At 38.4% G+C, this 20,771-nt stretch overlaps 2 protein-coding genes across 2 annotated transcripts; both read right to left on the bottom strand.

Annotated features, from left to right (window-relative positions):
- Positions 1 to 563: 563 nt before the first annotated feature.
- On the bottom strand, positions 564 to 6,022 carry LOC149827486 (20 kDa chaperonin, chloroplastic-like). Its single transcript, XM_090019394.1, has 6 exons — positions 5,937 to 6,022; positions 5,660 to 5,846; positions 3,198 to 3,377; positions 2,594 to 2,749; positions 2,079 to 2,156; positions 564 to 891 (listed from the first exon to the last, which is right to left on the bottom strand). Exons 2-6 carry the CDS (start codon positions 5,822 to 5,824, stop codon positions 718 to 720), a joined length of 753 nt encoding a protein of 250 aa, XP_089875520.1. The 5' UTR covers positions 5,825 to 5,846; positions 5,937 to 6,022; the 3' UTR covers positions 564 to 717.
- Positions 6,023 to 8,978: 2,956 nt separating this feature from the next.
- LOC149827485 (3-ketoacyl-CoA synthase 10-like) lies at positions 8,979 to 15,063 on the bottom strand. Its single transcript, XM_090019391.1, has 3 exons — positions 14,629 to 15,063; positions 11,438 to 12,063; positions 8,979 to 9,762 (listed from the first exon to the last, which is right to left on the bottom strand). The coding sequence occupies exons 1-3, from the start codon at positions 15,037 to 15,039 to the stop codon at positions 9,213 to 9,215; spliced, it is 1,587 nt and encodes a 528-aa protein (XP_089875517.1). The 5' UTR covers positions 15,040 to 15,063; the 3' UTR covers positions 8,979 to 9,212.
- Positions 15,064 to 20,771: the final 5,708 nt, after the last annotated feature.

Here is a 20,771-nt window from a genome sequence, read left to right as displayed (position 1 = left end):
TCCATTTAACAGTTGCGTTTTTTCTTTTTTGGTAGGCAGTTTGTTTCCATTTCTATTTTCTACTCCCATATTTTAATTATTTCTATTCGTGCATAATACTAGTAATCTTCTCAGCATTCATTATGGGTTAACGGTACATTTAAATTGCTAGCAAATAGAAATCTTAGTGAAATTTCTCTGAAAGATTACTAAGAATTTGACCAGAGCATTTTAGTTGTGAAAGCTTTGAACACTGCCATGCCTTAATAACAATTTTTGTCAAAAGCCATTTATCTAGGAAAGCTTTTCACTCTTTTTGTTTCCATGGGGCCTTAAAAGCGTAATTCAATGCAACCCTCCGATTCTGACCAGAACTTACTTTATAGAGCATATTGAGGACTCACTAGAGAGGACTCTTTCTGGAGCCTGTAACCAACTCAACCAATTTAACGGGCCATCTCTTTCCCAGCTACTACTTTACGGCAGATGAATAAACATCTACAACAATCTATGTTGATAGAATCACTGTTATAACTTTGCATTACTCTCTCTCTCTCTCTAAACAAAATCATTCATAAATATACAAGGCTAGACAACCTTAAATTATGATCAAATAACGAATAAAAGAGCCTCAACAACATAAAGCAGCAGACTCAATCATCCCTACATTGTGTAATTTCCTCTTTCGAACCCCATCTCATCTCAACAAATCACAAAAAGCACGAGCTTCTTGTAGGCTCAAGAAAGCACAGCCATTACATCTGACGACCTTAGAGTGATGTATTCTGAACCATCGCCACTCTTGAAGTCATTGCCGGCATATTTGGAGTACAGGACAGTGTTCCCAGGAGTGACACTTGACGGTTTCCGGCTACCTTCCTCATCGAAAGGGCCAGGTCCAACAGCCACAACCTGTACAAATAGCTCAGGTTTCAGACAAGCACAAAATGACCAACAGAGTTGAGCAAATATTGTCGATACTTGGAGAAAAAATAAGAGGTTCAGTCTACTGCTAAAGTAAGAGCAAATGATCTGATCTTTGACATTTCACAAGAAATTGATGTCTTGGAAAGGGAAGTAAAGCTAGCAAATTCAGCTTAGCAACTAAAGAAGTGCTTTTTATAGGTACGATCGAGTTTGGGATCCACAAATAGACTATAACCGATAATTTGGCCATTCAAAAAGGCGACGGCAAGAATGGAAGAATAACTATAGAAGGTCATCCTCTGCACTATTCATCACAAAATCAGAGTTGAATAGGTTACAAAGAACGTTACTGGCTCTTTTGCACATCAAACCATACCAAGTTACCAAAGAGGGGGTGGTGGTGGTGGTGCGAGAAGTCATGTATGTCACATGAAGCAAGTGAATGTTTAAGATATGCCTGGATACATGAAGCATGAGGCATTTAGGAACAAGGGATAGTAAGGAAAACAATGAAATGAGCAGGAAATGACATAAACATTAGTTAAAACCTAGATTTTTTTATCAAAATAAGTTTTAAGCCTTTTTACAAAGAATGCTCATTATCTATGTCAATATTATAATAAAATCATAAATAAAAAAGGTATATCCCCCCATTATAGACCTTTTGGGATACAAAAAGGTCTCTTTTCTCACCATCCTTATAGCTTACGAGACAATACCTTCAAAAAAAAATCTATAACAAGTTTATTTTCAAACCTGAAGAAGCAAGATTTCCACTTTTTGTAATAAAGCTTCTCATAAAGCTTTGGAAGAGTTAAAGTGTACAGTTTCACACTTCTGAAGCAAGCTTTCTGAGGGTTTAAGAAGCTTCCAGTAACCATGATCCATACAGCTCCAAACCTTTTTGCTAGAGTAGCAGCAACTAGCCACAAGAATGATAATGGATCTATCTCACATGGCCTTCCAAAAAGAGCTTCAAAAGTTTCCAGATGCTTCCAGTAACAATGGATTGAAGTATACAAAAAATACATGTAGAAACCATACCACTACATTTTCCATAACTAAATTTTCACGAACCAAGTTCAAAATTGGTCTAATCAGGGGCTTCTTCCCCCTTGCTAGAAAGAAATAGACTTGTCACAATAAGGGAAGAAAAAAAAAGAGCAACTCACCGTGCCAATGGAGGGCTTTTCCTTGGTTGCTTGTGTTAGTAACAAACCTCCAACAGTTTTTTCTTCCACTTCTGCAACCTAAATTAATCCACAAAAGTTTGAGCATGAATTTATGTTAACCACTGTCCAAATGCAAGAAACACTTGAGATTTGATGTTACCAGCTTCAACAACCACACTCATATAGATGATATCACATACACCACATTCATATAGCATACAAACAGAGCACTATAAGGGCAGTCCAACATTCTTGAACATGCCAGAAAAATACATGCATCAGAAAAGAAATCCTCATACAGAAGCCTGATGGTTCATGTGGTATCTTCATCACTAGGTGGATGATGACACATTCTAAACAACAATAAATAGGTACATTTATGAATATGGCTGTCATCAGATCAGAACCACACCAATCAGGACAGAGCTGGTTCTGCCTTAGACATGCCTACAGACTTTCTTTCTCTCTTTCTATCTGTCTGTGTGCATGTGTGTGAATGAGCACAGGGCACTAACCTTGATCAAAACACGGTCATTGAGAGGCTTAAGATCCTTTATATCATCACTATCAAGAACACCCACAATGTCAACTTCCTTCAACAAAAGATGCTTGCTTCCATTAAACTCAATTTCTGTGCCTGCATACTTGGAATATACAACTTGTACACCAACCTATGCCCAACATACAAAAAAAGATTAAGGATAAACACACACACACACACACACACACACACACACACACACACACACACACACGCACAAAGAAGGAATACTTTGGGAATTGGAGAGAGAGAGAGCAGCAGCAGCAACTTCCTTTTTAACTAATGAAAATATTGCATCCATATTATTTGGCAAGAGCACTTGATAAAACAGGTGTAAGTAAAAAAGCCTCATGGTCAGGCCCAGAAATATCTGAAAGGATAAGGCACTCTTCCTTTTTCTAGATATCTTTTTGCAAATGTGAGGAAAAAAAGGTCAAGAAAGAAAAAATGTAGGCCATAAACCTCATTTAGTGAGACATGATAATCATGTCAAATACAACACATTAAACTTTTGGATCATTAATTCTCTTAGTGCAAAAGCAAGAATAAACACATGTAGGTTACAACCATTGCAATACCTGAACACTGATTTCAACCGTGTTCTTGCCAATAGTTTTCCCCTCACCAACAGCAACCACCTCCCCTCCTTGAGCTTTGGTCTGGGCAGTTGTAGGAAGTAGAATCCCACCTACTGTTTTCTCCTCCGAAGTCTTGATTTTTACAAGCACTAGATCACCCAAGGGCTTGACACTAGTATACTATGAAAGCACAACAAACACCATAAGATAAAGCATTAGACAAACTACATTTCTTAGTGGTAACTAGAGCACTTATTCCCCAGCTTGACCATCCAAAAAAGAAAATAGAGCACTTATATGTGGCAGAAAGAAAAAAGTTTTATACAATTACAATAACAACAAAGCAGATGCAAAAAACAGTAGAAAAGAATCCAAAACTGCAAGAAAAACTCGTAATAGAAAAGTACAGAGTAACAAGAGATCATAATCCATAAGATAACATAAATTCATAAGGTTGCACAATAACTAGCTGACAAGAAAGTGACGATATGCAGACTGAGTACCACCATAAAGACAGGCTGAGAAAAAAAATTCATTGACATCTGCAATATATCAAGAGACAAGAAACTGGCTAAACTCCCATTATGGAGACCAAAAGAAGCTTACGTCAAACTCACAGCAAATTAACAGACCACATGTTCCAATTATGACAAGAGTTAAATTCATAATGCTTATCATGAGATGGCTGCAAATAAAATTTATGCTTCTTGATGTGTATTGCAGATCAGTAGTGGATGTAGCAGAAGATAGCTCAAAAAACTCCAGGTTTGAAAATTGCAATTCAACTTTTCCCATGACAACAAACCCAAAGGACCTTTGTAACATGGGTAGTTCTACCAGCTTCCCATACCAGTGTCTTACCCATGTCATATCCAGATTGGTACTTGGGTACTTTAGGTATTGGTTAACTGGGTTTTGGACTTGAGTTGACCCATTTCACCCATTTTATGATCGAATAGTGTGTAGCCAATGCTAGAGATAAAAAAAAAGCTAATTACATAATTTTGACGTGTTTTAGTCTTTTAGTTCATAATTGACAGTATATAATTTCATATGTAGATTGTAGAGCATTGTGAAATGCGCTGTAGTTGTGCATTTTTCCATTTGTGCGTGTGTGTATCATATTATGATTATATAAATTTGCATCTGTATTTACTCTATTGTTGCATTCAGATGTTAATATATGAGCTAGTTTTATTTAATATATATATTTCAAATATTTGAAATTGTGTTTGGATGTTTTTTCATCTCCTCATAATTTTGGAATCAGTATAAACACAATGGATAAGGCCATCATTTTAGAAATAGGGAGGGACCTATCTATCTTTTTCAGAGAGGGGACCCTATTCTTGGAGATCCTTTGCCAATGTTCGAGCAAAAACTCAAAAATGTGCCAGCTTCTCTCTTTGTCCCACATTCTGGCACCACCACACCACCACCTCTTTTGACACTGCCAGCAGATAAACAACGCCACCACCACCAAAGGGCCTTCATCTGGTGATGGAGATGGAGGACAACAAAAACAAGGTGGTCACTGGCAGCGGCATGTCAAAGAAGAAGGGTGCTGTTGATTATGAGCACGGTGTCAGTTATAGGGTTTGTGCAGGTGAACTAGATGGTTGAGGTGAAAATACGGTGAATGCTTGACTCCGTTCACAATTCTGCAGCTGAGGGGCATAAGGGAGCAGCCTTCTTGCATCCTCAGGTGGCTGCTCCAATTGAGAACGTGGGCCATTGACGCCAGAGAGGACAAGGCAAAGAGGGCAGTGAATTCCTCTTGCAACATCCAAGTAGTGTCTTTGTTCATAAACAAAAAGGAAATTTTGTTCATAAATGACATAAATAGTAAACAAAATACACCCAAAAGGGTCCACATCTATCCAAGAGCACACACCAAGTTCTCTAACAACCAAAAAACGTAAACGCAACACGAGCCAGACACCAGAAGGTGATTAAAAACAAACGGGGACTTCCAACGAAAAATAGCCAGTATTCACTTTTGTCTCGTTTAGTGATCCCATCTAATCTTCCCAAGCAATTGTACCAACCAATAGCAAAACAACGTCATAAAAGCTAGAAACCCGCTTGTTGCACCTAGTTCCAAGGATAAGGTAGCTACAACAGTTTAGCTAAAATGTAGTCAATTCCCTCTCCTTGATTACACATACAAACACAATCAGCGACAAAAAAGCAAAATCTGTTGTCACCGCACTTAAAATAAAAGGAAAGAAGATGAAACTTCCACTAAACTCAATCAGCAACTCATCCATAAAGAAGCACCAGCAAACCTACTTCACCTAACTACGTGCAACCAACAACAGAAAGAAAGAAAGAAAAAAACTCATCTTTCAACAACCAGACATACCGGAAAACCCTAAAGAAGATACAGGAACAAAGAAGCAACCACTAGAACCAACACACACACACACAGACAGAAGAAGTGGGGAGAGCAGTCCAAATACCTTGGGCGCGACGACGGTTGCTGCTCTCACGGAGAGTCTCCTTGAGTTCGGCTTCGCGAGCGCTAGACCGCCGTGGCTGAGGGACGAAACCCTAACCCGCGAGGGCCTCAGGCCTTCGAACGGCGCCAGAGCTGCGGAAGAGGAGGCGAACGGGACGGTGGCCATGACCTACGGAGAGAAGCGGGTCCTGCACACAGAGAAGAAGGAGAGAGGGGTAGAGGATTAGGGCAAGAGGAAGAGCGAAGTGAAGGACTTGAATTAAGGTAAAGAGGCGAACCACAGAGACACAGATAGAGACGATGAGGACGAAGATAAAACCACTCAAAATCCTGGGAGTCCGGATCGGGTGCAATCACATGGCACAAAAATTTGTGCATTAAGCACCTCGTCTAATTCCATCAGTCTTTGGGCCCCACAGTATCCTGTTTCCAAGATGGAGGGTGCTTAATGCACAAACATTTGTGCATTCATATTGCAGATCTTTTCTTGATAGAGATGGCAGTGGACCGAGGGGAAACGGGGCTCCGCTCCACCTTGCGCCCCAATTTGAATCAGGGATGGATGGAGGACATGAAATGGGGATGAAGGTTAAAATCAAAACCTGTGGGAACTTGCTCTTTTTTCTGCCTCGTCTCACCCTCGCCCCAAATACCGTTAGTAAAATAACAAAAAATGCCTTAGAGGGATGGTCATGGATTTGAGAGAAATGGGGTCTCACCCTGCCTCGCTCCGTTTGAACCGGAAATAGAGGACATAAAACAAGGATAGAGGCGAGAAGGGAAGTTAAAATCAAAACCCATGCGACCCAAATCATAAATTTTCATCATTGTTTTATAGTTGTATGTCAATGTATTTATATATGTTATGAAAGAAATAAAATTTAGCCCCAACGGTGGTGGATTGGGACCTAGGCCGTTTAGGTTCAAAATCTCATGAATGTCATTCCTTGTGCAAGCCGAAGCGTGGCGATTTCCGGGAGGCAAGGGTAAGGCCCACAAAGTTTTATGCTGGAAAGCCAGCGCTGCTAGATCTCTGATCTTGAGAATGGTTTCTTCATGTAAATAAAAAAAAAAAAAACAAATTTTACTAATTCTTATTATTTATCATAATGTTTTCAAAGAAATAAAGTTTGTGTAAATTTATAATTTTTTTCATTCATATTATCGATATTTACACTCTTGCTCTATAAATATAGGCGCTATTTTCTATTTTATATTAGCTTAAAAAATGTCTCATTTCTCGTTTCCACTTCTCAGCATGTTTTAGGTTTCCATTTATCTTTATGGCGATGTTGCTCTTAAGACTCTTACCTAAGATAATACAACTTTCACTATGCTAGCCTTTCCTTTTAAACTTTATTGAAGGAAAAAGAAACAGACATTTTTACATATTTACATCATGTCATTACTGGTTGTAGCCATGATAGCAAGAGATGATTGAACCACAACTCTATTAAATTGAAGCAAGCTTTGAGTGAGTTGTTACAGGACTCCATTTGCAGAACTTTGAGCCATACTAAGCTCCAGCTGAAAGAAAATGACATGATTTGGTTTTGTACGAAAGATCAGCCGGATAGGACTTGCTTCAAAATACCATTTTTTTTATATTTACATGGAGAAACCACCTTTAAGATCAGAGATTTAACTGTATTAATAAAAAAAAAAAAAGTGCTTAAATTTTGAAATTTTTAAAAAAGTGCACCTAAAAAATATCATGGTTAATTTAAAAGGCCCAGGAGTTTACTGCCAGCAAATTTGCTGTTAAAATTTGATGTAAAATTATTATTCTACCGTTAACATCATATTTTAAAAAATGCACCTAAAAAAAGGAAAACAGTCTTTGAAGGGTTAACTAGTAAATTAACTCTCTTAACTCATCTTAGGTTAATGATAACCTAAGTTAGATGGATGGATACACTGCAAAAATTTAGGTTCCTTTTTAAAAAAATTCAAAACTTAATTAGTTGCATTTTTTATTAATATCCAAACTTTAGGTGCTTTTTCGAAACTTTCCCAAAGAATGAAAAGAGCCAGACATGATTTTGAGAAAATTCCATTCACGTCCAATGTTTTGTCCCTAATTGAAAAACAGCACATTTTTTTTTAATTCCCTGAAAACTCCAAATAGTGATCTTAATTATATATGTTAATCACCAAAATCTCGGAAAACTTGATTCTTTTGAGTTTTAATGTTGCCGTTGTAGTTGAAATTAAAAATCTTGTTTACCCTCATAGACAAGAGAAGGTTTAGTATTGTAGGTCATATGATGGCAGTATTATCATCTGACTCCACTAACTGAAATTTAACTAATAGCAACTAGTAAGGGTAGGCCCAGAAATTCAGAAACCTGAGACCCTTTTTGAGGTGAAAAAGTGGGCTTAGAGATGTAAACGGTTCAGATTCAGATAGGATGTGGCCAATACCATATTCGACTAAACTAATTGGATGTTGGCTAAACGGATTCCAATTCAGATGGTGAAATTAAAGCTTATACCAGATCCACTTTCTTACATGGAAATGGATTCTAAGTATCTATTAAATTCGGATATTTGTCAATTCGGTAGCAAAAAATCAAAACCATATCCACATTCAATTATAAATGGATATGGTTTTGGCTTACCAAATGCAACTAAACAGAAACAAATTTGGTCAAATAAAATCCATTCATTGGCAACCCTAAAGTTGGTCCTAAATGGAATTTTGCCTTGTAATTTTACACATAGGGGTGTCGATGGGTGAAGTTTGACCCAGACCCAACCCGTACAAAACCCTATAGGGTTAGGGTTTGGTGATAAATAAGAAGGCCTAATTAGAATTCAGGTTGGCCGAAGGGTACGATTAATATATGGAGACAGGTATGGTTTGTGTAAATTCATACCAGACCCGGGCCCGGGTAAGATCAGTCAATCATCAATGTAAAAATGATAAAAAATATTATTTTACCGGGTATGGTCCAGGTCTGGTTTATGTAATATTTATAGGATCTGGGTATGGTTTCTCTTATGATGGGTTTGATTAGACCTGGATCCGAACCCGATACCATAATCTCAAATCAGGTTTGGGTTTGGTTCCACCTGAGTCGGTTGACAGCTCTATTTACAATTTTACACGGCAACAGAAGTCATCTCATATTTTTTTTTCCGATAGGAAAAAACAAATGGCAGGTTGAAGTGATGCGAGAGTTAAACCCTGTTTAAGGTTTAAACATCATCCTGCTAACAACAATAAGACGACTTAATACAATGATGGATACTAAATTTAGATAAAAATAATGATGATGCTTTTGATCTTTAATTAGTCAAAAGGCCAGAGAGAGAGAGAGAGATGAAAATTCATTAACTATTTACTAAAAGAGCATCACATCCTTTCAATCAAATAATCATAAAAATATCTTTTGTGTGCTTATATGTATGTACACTTGCTTGCATACATACGGGCAACACTGAATCACTGAAGCTCTTTAACAGTGAATCCCACTCCATTCACAATCTATCCAAACACAAGAAAAAGGAAAATAAGTGACACTTGGGGAACACATCTTCAGGCCCCTAATCTACTCATAGATAGCCGCTGGATACCTGTCCAGGCAGTCGAGCCAAGGGTTCCTAGCGGGCTTCTTGACCCGGCGCAGTGAGCGCCAAACCGCGCTGTTGCACTTGAACCCGGACCCAAAAGCGAGCTGCCATACCCGGTCCCCTCGCCGGACCTTTTCTTTGGCCTCCAAGTAGGCTAGCTCATACCATATGCTGCTACTAGCTGTGTTGCCGAATCGGTGCAATGCAGCGCGCGAGGCCTCGAGATTTTCATCAGTAAGCTCTAGGTTCCTCTGCAGCTCAGCCAGCACACTCTTGCTTGCTGCATGGACACAGAAGTGCTCAAAGGCTAGCTTGTAGTCTGGAATGTATGGCTTGGTGACTTTGCCGGATCCGAAGAAGAACCCCATCGCCAGCGTTGTGAAGAAGAGTAATTGCTCGGAGAATGGCAGCACCAGCGGTCCCAGTGTGGTGATGTTGGCCTTGACGGCATGGCCACCAACCTCAAGAAGGTCTCGGCTAATGGACAAACCCTTTTTCTGTTGCTCATCTTCTTCCTGGATCACACACCTGGATCCCGTTTGGGATAGGAACCAATGTTAGATGGAATTTCCCAAAGTATGTGTTGTAGTCGGTAGTAACGAAAGAACTGCTTAATTTTGACATGATTTATCTTATTATACATACAAGTAAAGATGTCCAATTTAATTATAAAATCAGTTTCAACATGCATCAATCACAATTCTTGGTTTCTGGATTTTCTAAAAAAAATTATCATGATAAATTCAAGCTGGTTTCACACAGAGTGGGATGGATGGTGATTGGTGAGAAAAGGTTGGGGGAGCAATAACTAAAGGGCTTTTTTTTTTCGAAATAATGGTAGCTTTTTAAAATAATGGTAGCACAGTAGCAGTTGGGAATGCACATGTTTAGAGGTGTGAACAGAGTGTCACTCTGTGCAGATGCCCAACATTTCATTGAACAGGAACAACACAACACCCATAATTATCGAAGCAAGATCCAGCCCCTTTAGTGCTTTTGTAAGGATGCAGGTCAAGTTAATAAATGCACTCACATGCAACAACCACATATATATATATATATATACATACAGTAGTTGTAATAGTAGCTTTGGCATCCACATTATGCCCACTAGTTATGTGGAGCCCACCATTATAGAATATATTATGCTAATGACATACAAAGGGATATAACTAATACTATCACAAGCAGAAACTTGTTATTTTTCATGTTCACTCGAAAGTTCTCAACACCCAAATTACTACCACATAATAAATGCATGGTGGAGATTGTACTGTGATTAGTGACTAGCTCATACATCTAATTTCCTGTTCCCATTAAATTTGTCTTGAATGCTACCACCAATCTAGGAGTTGATGGATTTTCAAATTTCCTGACTAGTGTAAACACCAAAGCAATGTTGACAGTATCGGTGTGTATAAGTATCGACAGAAAATCGATACGCATCGCCCCTGAATCGGTTATTTTTTAACAAATGTAAAAATTTTATTTTTTTAATATTATTTTAATGATTTTAACAAGTGTCACGTTTTTATTGACACGTAATGTTTTTTTTATTATTTTTTGGCTGATACAGAACTATTCACTTGAGTATCGATACAGCTGAATCGTTGGCCGACACCGATACTAACAGCGTTGCACCAAAGAACAGTTTGGCTGCAATTCTGAAAGTGGTATACAATTTTTTTCTCAAAAATCTTATAATTACAAAATCTACGGCCTTGGAATTGTGCAAGAATCTACAAATATTTTATATTTTGAGGAAAATTTTGGACAAACAAAAGAAAGTACTGTTGATCAGGACATTCAAGCTGTCCTGCATGTGAAGGTAGAATTTATTTAAGACTTCACATTATATGAAGTGTAGCTGGATGGCCTGCTTGACAGCTACCCATCTGGGGGAGTACCTCCAGCTTCGACCTTGGATGCCCCCCATGATATTATATGCACCATAGAATCATAGACATATATATATATATATATATATATATATATATATATATATATATATATATATATATTATTCTGAGGCTGTGATTTTGGGTCTCAAGATGGATGATCTCAACATAAGTGCCTAGCACGAGTATTTATTTATGAATGATAATGCTAGATAACTTCCCTTAAAGCATCACTTGAATATTAATATGTGGCTCAGGTGCCCTAAATATTAATTAGTCAAGTATGATTAGTGAATCAAACTTACCTAAAGCTCCGATCATCTGCACCCTTGTGTGTGCGAACTAGATGCTCAAGCTTGTACTTAGCCCTGTGCCGGTCTCGCTGCCGGTTCGATAAAAGGGCGGCCGAGCACCCCATTCGGAAGAAACAATTCGGTATCAGCATCGATCGGTTCTGACCCGTATACCAATTGAACGTGACCATCTCGGTACTAACGACGACCCCGTAATTGTTCGGGTTGGATTGGAGCATGTCCTGTGCCAGGTCCAGTGCAATGATCCCAGCACTGCATCCCATCCCTCCCAAATTGAAACTGATGATGTTCCCACGCATTTTGTAATGGTTGACGATCATGGCTGAGAGCGAGGGTGTCGGGTTGAACAAGCTGCAGTTCACAACTAGGACCCCGACATCCTTGGGCCGGACCCTGGTCTTCTCGAAGAGTTCGTCTAGAGCACCAAAGATGACGGTGGTGGCCTCAGTTCGGCCTTCTTTCATGGTGGCGCAATTTTCCGGCAACATAACGGCTTTCGGGATGTAAGTCTCATCACCGATGCCGGAAAACTTGAGTATGCGTTGCTGGAATTCCAAGCTTGACTCGTCAAACTTACCGGATTTTCTTGCTTGCTCAATGAAATCTTGCTTGGACACCTTCATTCCATTTTGATACCAAAATTAGAGGATAAAAATGTTCACTGGTAAACTCAAGTGTAGGTCCTCAAACTTAAATTTGGTAACTAAACTAAAATCAAGAAATTCCCTAGTAACTCAAGTAAGACTTTTAATACAAAAAGAAACTAACAATAATCCAGCAGAATCCAGAATTAAGTGTATTGTGATCCATTTTCCATGGGCTCACTTTGAACTTAATTGGCTGACATAACACAATTCAGGCAAAGACCAGGAAAGACACCACATAGACTAGGCACCATACAAACAAATATCTACATTGTTTTGAATTTCTACAATTTTATCAGGATGAAATTCACAAAACATGAAAAATTATAATAATTCAGTCTATATATCGCCTATTGTCAACAAAATTTCTTCCCATATTTTTCTTTTCTTTTTATCTTGAAATTTATGGAGACGTCTGTATTTTTTTTAAAATTTCATGAGATTTTAGTTGCCCAAAATCAGTGTAGTCTTATAAGAAATCATTCAAACTCTTAACATAGGCTCGGCAAGCTGAATATGAACAATAGGTGCTCGGCTCTTATAAGGAGAGCAGATCAGGTGATCCGCGAAATCACTTTAAAGAAAGTGATTTGAAATCATCACCATCCACAAATTGTATAAAGACGGTGGGGTCCTCTTGGGAAGGCGCATGCAATGGACGGTGAAGATGTCAAATCACTTAATTTCTTAAAGTGATTTGCCGGATTACCTGATCTGCTCTCTCGTATAAGCTCGTCAGGTGGTAAGAAATATAATTTTTTAGATATATTTCACATGTATTTTTTTTAATCCAATTTCTTACAGCTCTAAAACATGTTTTTTTTTAACATGGATCGGATACAGGGTGGATGATGGTTGATCCAAATTGGAATCCAAATCAAGTAGATCCAAGTTTTGTAGAGTAATATCGGGTACGATAGAAATCTTTAGAAAGCACGTATTTTGCATGCAAAATACCATGAAACGATTGGATTTGATCATGATGTGAATGTAGATAGGATACCAAATTAAGAATCCAAACACACAAAGAATCTAACTATATAATATCCATAGTTGAAAATGACGTATAAACTTCGGTTTAGTGGTCTGTCTGAACCCGATCCAATTGCCCTCCTCACCAACGAATCTACCAAAATCTAAGTAAATTATTGGTCGACAACATGCACATAACATATCAAAGAAAATTGACAGTTTTCAATAATTGGCCTATATACCCTCTGGAATCAGCAATACCATCTAAGTACAAATGGATCATAAGTGTTCTGGATCTGATGGATTCGATTCAGAATCCAAATATTGGTCATTAATTCATGTGGTCCAGATCATGGTGAATCCGAATCAGATGTGGCCGGGATCGTGAGATAATAATACTATGGCTGAATCCAAATCCAAATTTTACATAATCATACAGATCCATTAAAAAGGCTCAGAACAAGGGTTTTGCACCTTAGAAATGAATCAGATTTGATCTGGATCTGTATATAAAACAGACAGAAAATACCGATATAAATATGAAGCCCATCTTCTAAACATCCAAATGTATAAATCTAATCCAAATTTATCATTGGATTCAATTTTAAGATCCAAACCTTAATTTTAAGATACAATTTATCGGGTTCAGATTGGAGGTACGAGTACGACCGAATCCGATCCATTTGAAACACCTACATCAAAGGGGCAACTACGTCATTCTCAAGGACAATGACTACAGAATGGTTCAGGGACACTATTGTCATTTAAAGAAATTCTGAAGGTTCGCGTCAGTGGTTTAATGAGCTTAACTGTCAAGTATTAAAGCCCGCCATATTCTTTTATTCTAAAAAATTCCAAATGACGAAAATGGCCTCCAACCTCTGTGTTGTCATCAATGGAGAATTTAATGGACCTTTGTATGCACAATGGATTATAAATAAACACACAAGTATTATAACTTAACTAAAATACCCTTCCAAAACTAACAAAAAAGTCTATACGAACCGTACCAAAAGGTTATTTAGGTAATTATGGTGTTCAAACGAAGAGAAAGGAAAATCTCAAGATAAATTAAAAAAACACTTTTATTTTTTTTTTTAGAAAATCTCATATGTAAACCCTAAAAAATATAAAAGAATATATAAAATATAAGAAAAAAGTAAACATGCAGAACATATATAGAAAACATGAATATTGCATTAATAACAGAATAATATCGTGATAAAAGCACAATATTTTCAGAGTAGGTGATAATCTTGAAAATATCACATGTTTTGGATCATATCGGTTTATGAAAATCTTGATATTTATAAAAAAAATGGTCGTTATTTGTGACCTTGCAGAGGATCATCATTTCTTTTTTTTTATGTTTTAACTTTTACACCAATAAAAAGATATCATTATTTTTTATTGCCATGGAGTTCATAAACAAAATGACCAAAAGCTCCCGCACCTTTCTCTTAATGACTAACATGTTTAATGCAAACTCTTTTAAGCATGCTTACTGTGCTGATTAAACTAATCCTGCTTACTGAATGCATATATGATAGAGTCTAGAGAGAGTACCTTAAGATCATCGGACGGCCTGTAGCACGCGAAATCGACGAGATAGATCGGCCGGGGCCTCGACATGAAGTAGCCGGTGACGGTGAACACGAGCACACCGACGAACGCGAGCACGGTGGCGAGATCGTACCGGGCTTCGACCCACAGCCTGCGCCATGCCTCGTCCTTGTTCAGGCTGCCGATCTCAGCACTAAACACCAGGACCAGCACCGGGATCGACGTTAAGTACACAGCATGGTTGATCAAGTAGTGGTACCCCAATTTGACATGCCTGAGATTGACGGACTGCAGGAAGTCCGGTAGGCGACGCCGAACCCGGACCGAAAACGTTAGCGAGCCCGCGTCCGGGCCGGACGACTCGATCCCCCGGTTCACTATCTCGGTGGAGAGAAGTGCATGCTCACCAGCCATGGCTCTCCTACTATTGTCGGGGTGTGACATACCGGAGCCGGGTATATATAGGCTCAAGAGTGGGTGGGGGGTCAATAAATGCATCACCAAACATTGTGTGTGTGCAGTTGGACCAGCTTTGAACCCCATTCAATGAGATTGGGTGGGTTGATTTATTGGGGGCAAAAGTCATTTATGCCCTTGCCAAGTTGATATATTCCCCTTCATGTACTCATAATTATTAAAATAACCATTTTGTCTCTAGGGTTGTCATAACTCATAAGCGTTGAGGGTTACCATTATGAGTGTCAACGGGTTGAGTTTACCGGGACCAAAAACCCTATAGGGTTTGGATATGGTGACAAATAAGAATACCCGGGTCTGGACTCGAAGATCTGATTAATACATGCATGGACCGGATATAGTTTGTGAAATTTTATTCCATAACTGGACCCGACCCGAGTTCCGATTAAGATCCATAATTTTTCAATGTAAAAATGATAAAAAAATATTATTTTATTTGGTTCATGTAGTTCTTATCGGTCCTGTTATGGTTTCTGTTATAGTAGACTCGGATCCGGACCAGCTGATACCATAACCGAAAATCTGGTTCAAGTCTGGTTTCACCTGAGTCCAAACCAATCCTAACCCGTTGACACCCCTAGTCACCATTGACCCAAGGAAGTAGTGGCTTCTTCCTGATTTCACCCCTTGATGGTGAGAAAACGACTCATTTTCATATGAAAACGGGCATGTGAAGCATGCCTTTCAAAGGTGGGGGCCACATGAATTATCAATGTTTCTTATGAAAATGCCATCCTACCTCCCTCCCTCCACGAGACCCTATTTTTTCACTTTCCTATATACACATTATAAATCTGATGTGATTTTACTGTTGTACCCTTTTTGGGCTTATCCATCTGAGAAACAAAAGTGGGCCCTCCCCTCATGATGTGTTTGTGACCAAGCGTGAAAAGAAAGAGAAAGGCTGGGTTTTCCATTTTTGCTCATTGAGTCATTGTGATGAGGCTCTCTGCTCCAAAGAAATGAGGGAAATATGAGGATAAATAAAGAAAATGGTTTGTTTTATAGTTGCACTGAACTCATTCCAAAATGTCATAAATTGGCAAAACAAACAATGAAAAAACCAAAAAATAGAAATAATAAAAGGAAATATTGGAAGGGAAATACTTTGAAATTTTGTCATACTGTTTTGAACATTGATTTGTACATGCATTATTTTTAATATTTTACATAATATTTGTTACTTTTTTATAATATTTCATTAGAAAGTATTTTAAAATCTGTTACAAAATTTAAAAAAATTTCATCTTCATATATATTCAATTTTGGAAAAAAAAATTCAAACTTATGAGTCGAACTCGCATCCCGTGTCCATGTGTTTTTGTGAGGTACGAGTACAGTAATGAATCAACAGGGCTTTATTTACTGGCCTCACTAAAAATTAAAACAAAATAATTCAAATAGAAAAATCAGTAAGAAGCTTCCCATTTTTATGCCTTATCTGGTTGATTGTCAATCTCACCTGGATATGCAAAAGAGATGTGGTCGCCATTTTACAGAGTGGTTAATGCTAAGAGAGTATAAGTGGCCCCCTCAGCCTTACCCAACCAAACTTGTTTTTTTTTTTTTTAATATTTTACAGAGTGGTTTATTATTGGCATACTTGAAAAGGTGAAGGACACCCAACCCATAACCAAAGTTAATGAGTCAAACACTTTGGTGGTGTTGGATGGCATCATTAACATGAAATAAATCTTCAATCCAAAATTACTAAAATGTTCTGGTCCTTTGAATTGTGGACGGGATTACCCTCAAAACTTCAAGCTGCTAGAAGGGCACCTTTGGGTTTTTGCTTCATAATCTCATTATTTCTCATAAATTCTTGGTCAATGACAGAAAATACAACCAATTTATGAAAATTTCGACCATATCACACAGTATGGTTTCTGCCATCCCCGCTAACTTCTGGTTCACTCAAAATGATATTCGGGTCAGCATTCTTTTATGTCCATGCTGGAAGTACTCGATACTAACCCGATCTATTGACAGCCCTAAGTGGGACCATGTCCATGGCAATGCCCCCGTTGTGGTATATGTATCAAATCAATGACCTTAACAAAGGGACCCCAGAAACCAAACCCGTCAATCTTAACAAGAGCAGGGTGTAATTTGGTAATTTAAAGTGCCCTATAGATAGACCAGGTGTAATTTGGTAACTCAAAGTACCCCCAGAGATCACGCCCAATGTTGTCAGTATGCGATCGTGCCGGTACGTATCGTATCGGCAGAAAATCTATATGATACTGACCTGAATCGGTTAATTTTTTTAAAAATTCAAAAAGTACATAAAATTAATTTTTAATATATTTGCTGGTTTTAATACGTGTCAGGTTCTAATTTACATGAAATACTTACAGAACGATTCACTTGAAAATTGGTATCTGCCGATTCACCTGAATCGTTGGTCAAACGATTCAGAGCCGATACAGATACTGACAACATTGATCACTCCCTGCCAGCCCACAGGGTTAGCGTTGGGAGTTAGACACCAGTAAAGCACCTTCAATTAATGGTTCATTTATCCCTTGTTCGACTGAGCCCACGGTCAATATTTAGGTGTTGACTTCTGTATTCATTTATTTGTCTTTTCGACCATTTAATTGACAGGTTTGCGCCTTCGTCTTAAGCTGGGGTACCCGCCCACCAGGTTTGACTTTAAGGGTAGTATGGTAATTAGATAAGCAAGCGTGGTCAATCTGCCGGGTTTGACTTTTACGTGACCACCACCCTTCCCAAGATGACGATTTTGGGGTTACAAAACATTTGTCATATGTAATTTTAGCGATATTTTTTAAAATAGCATATTTTTATCGCGGATATTTTCAAACGTTTTCAGTATATCATGAACTGATCTCAATTAATTTTTTATGTTAGAGTTTTATTTGTTATTTGGGTTTAAATTTGGTTATGTAGTGGGTAAGAAAATCCCTGGCCGGAATTACTCATAGTGGGAGGTTGTTTTGATCAAATCTAACCTAGTAGATGCGTTCAACTTGGTCAAACATAATAGGAATCTACTTTTGGATCTTATTTTTCCGACGGGAAAACACCATTTTATCAGGGTTGAAAATTTCATACATTGTCGTCGATTTTTCAACCCGCTAAATCTTACATACATATTGGAATAACATGATGCAAGCTAGGGGTGGAAATCGGGTCGGGTCGGCTGATTGGCGGGTCAGCATATCTCAACACGAACCCAACCCATTTATTAAATGGGTCAGCTCAGCTGTGTCAAACATGAACCCAACCCATTTATTAAACAGGTAACCCGACACAACACTGTTAACCCGTTTAATAAACGGGTCGGGTCGGGTAAACGGGTTGGCGGGTGGGTTGAGTCGGGTCGGGTAAACAGATTGGCGAGTCGGGTTCAGGTAAACGGGTTGACTCACCCGCTTAACCCATTTATTAAACAGGTAAGCCGGGTTGGCGGGTTGGCATACCCCTAACACGAACTCGACCCATTTAATAAACGAGTTAGGTGGGTCGACCCGGTTATGACACGAACCCATTTAAGACAAACCCGAACCCGGCTAAAAAGCGGGTTGGTGGGTCATGTCAGATTTTGCCACCCCTAATCCAAGCATCGATTTCTACTTACCCAAATATGTAGATCAACCTAGTGATGCGAAAAAAATTGAACAATTAAAAATATTAGAGTTTTTACCCACGAGGTATAGCAAACAGTAACCCTTTTTATTTCATACACTTTAGAAAAAATTTGTTTACATTATATGGCAAGAGTTTTGAAAAAATAAAAATTTAATTTATTGCAAGATTTTCCTTGAGAAAAAGTCTGATACCAAGATTTGCAACATTAATTGCTCTGAACAGGTTACATTTTGATTGGATCTGGGGTGGTCCAGGTCCAAACCCGTTCTGTGATGCCCCCGAGGAGAGTTTGGATGCTGAGACAAGAATATTCCGAGGATATAGCTATTTGGGGATGTAATATTACGGGCTTCGGTTGGGAACCCAACCAACTCCATCCGGTTTAGTTGGCTTCAATAAAGAGTCTCAGATCCAATCAGATAAATGGGTCAGATTTGGTTTTGCATGTTTACAACCAATGCCGAGTTTGACTTTGAATCTGACTCTAGACCCAACTGGATGAAACTCCGTTTATGTGTAAATGCATATTTGATTAGAATAAGTGGCTAACTGGATCTGGGTCTAGTAAGAGCTTTTCTCTACATCCATTACTAAATCTGATTAGTATCACATATGATTGCTTCTGACCCAAGTCATGAATTGTTTAAATTGGCGTTTTGGCTACAAGAAAATTCTCCTGTTCTTTATTTTCTTTGATTAGCAAGTTGGGGTTAGGCAGAGTAGGAATGCAAAGGAGTTGGATCTGGAACAGCTAATACATGAGGGAGTCGGATCTGGAACAGCCAAAAATTGCAAAATCTCTGTCCTGGATCCGACCCATTTGCTTCCGCAGATGGCTACCAAAAAGAAGCAATACAATGAATATTACAATGTGGGAATATGAAAATCAATCAGGAGGTTTGTCTTTCCAGGTTCACGCGTTTACTATTTTTATCAATTAATTTTGCTCTAAAACTTCCTTCGTCTTCCATCACCATCTCCGACGACCTCCTTCAATGTCCTTCACTATTTCCGGCGACCTTCCCCCTCCTCGGGTAAGACGCAGTGGTGGCAGCTTCGCTCCCCCTTCTCCCATGCTCTTCTTCTTCGTACGATGAGAGAGAAAAGAGGAAAGAAGATGAACATTGGGTCTCAAGCCCCAACGTTTACCTTTGCAGGCTTTTTGGTACAACCCCGTGATTCACATGTATAATTTCAAATCATGTGATTTGAAATCACAGCCTCACCAGTGAGATTCGAAATATCACGGGAGGCAGGAGTGATTTGCCCCAAATCTCATGTTTGGTTGGGTATGAAATTTGGGGCCAAATGAGAATCAGTCTCTCATTCAAATGAGATTACGAGAGAGTGATTCTCACAGAAAGTGTCCTTGTACAAGGAAAATGGTCTTTAGTGGCAATCATAAATGCCACTAAAAGCCTGGAAAATTGCCGCCGGTGGGAATTCACTAATCACCATTATAGTCAATGTGGCTATAGGCATATAGTGGCAATTCTATTTGCCACTAAACATATAGGATTTAGTGCCAACTTTTTAATGCCTAGATATGGTGGGTTTGCCATTACCATTATGTAATCTTTAGTGGCAATAATAACTGTCACTAAATTACCATACATCATTATTTTAACTTCTAATGTAATTCTTTTCCACCGGGATAAAACAAACATCAAATCATTATGGTGAGAAAGTGACATGCTTGCACAACTGGCTTCAATTTTTTTACTCACCACTTTTAATGTGTAAATTTATTCATACCTCTCTTTTCCTTATGAAAAACTTTCACATTGGCTGAGCTCGCAGGATTTTTTTAGAAATCCATATGCTCATTCCATGCAGAGCCTTTAGTTTACATGAGGACTAAAGAAAGGAGGCTTTAGAGTATTAGCAACGAAAAACCTACTGCTAATTATGTTTTTTTTTTAGTTTTACAATACAATTTGTGTAACTCTACCTTTGTATAACTGTCTAGTTATACATTGTCGGTCCCAAGCTCGGATAAAGGAGGAGGGTTGCGGTAGGCCAATGATAGCCAACATAAAAACTTAGTCACACCC

This window comes from Nuphar pumila, chromosome 10 (genome assembly GCF_984573655.1).
Source record: "Nuphar pumila chromosome 10, dmNupPumi1.hap1.1, whole genome shotgun sequence".
NCBI lineage: Eukaryota > Viridiplantae > Streptophyta > Magnoliopsida > Nymphaeales > Nymphaeaceae > Nuphar > Nuphar pumila.
Note: the sequence above shows the minus strand (reverse complement) of the source record. Positions and strands in the feature narration are given on the sequence as shown.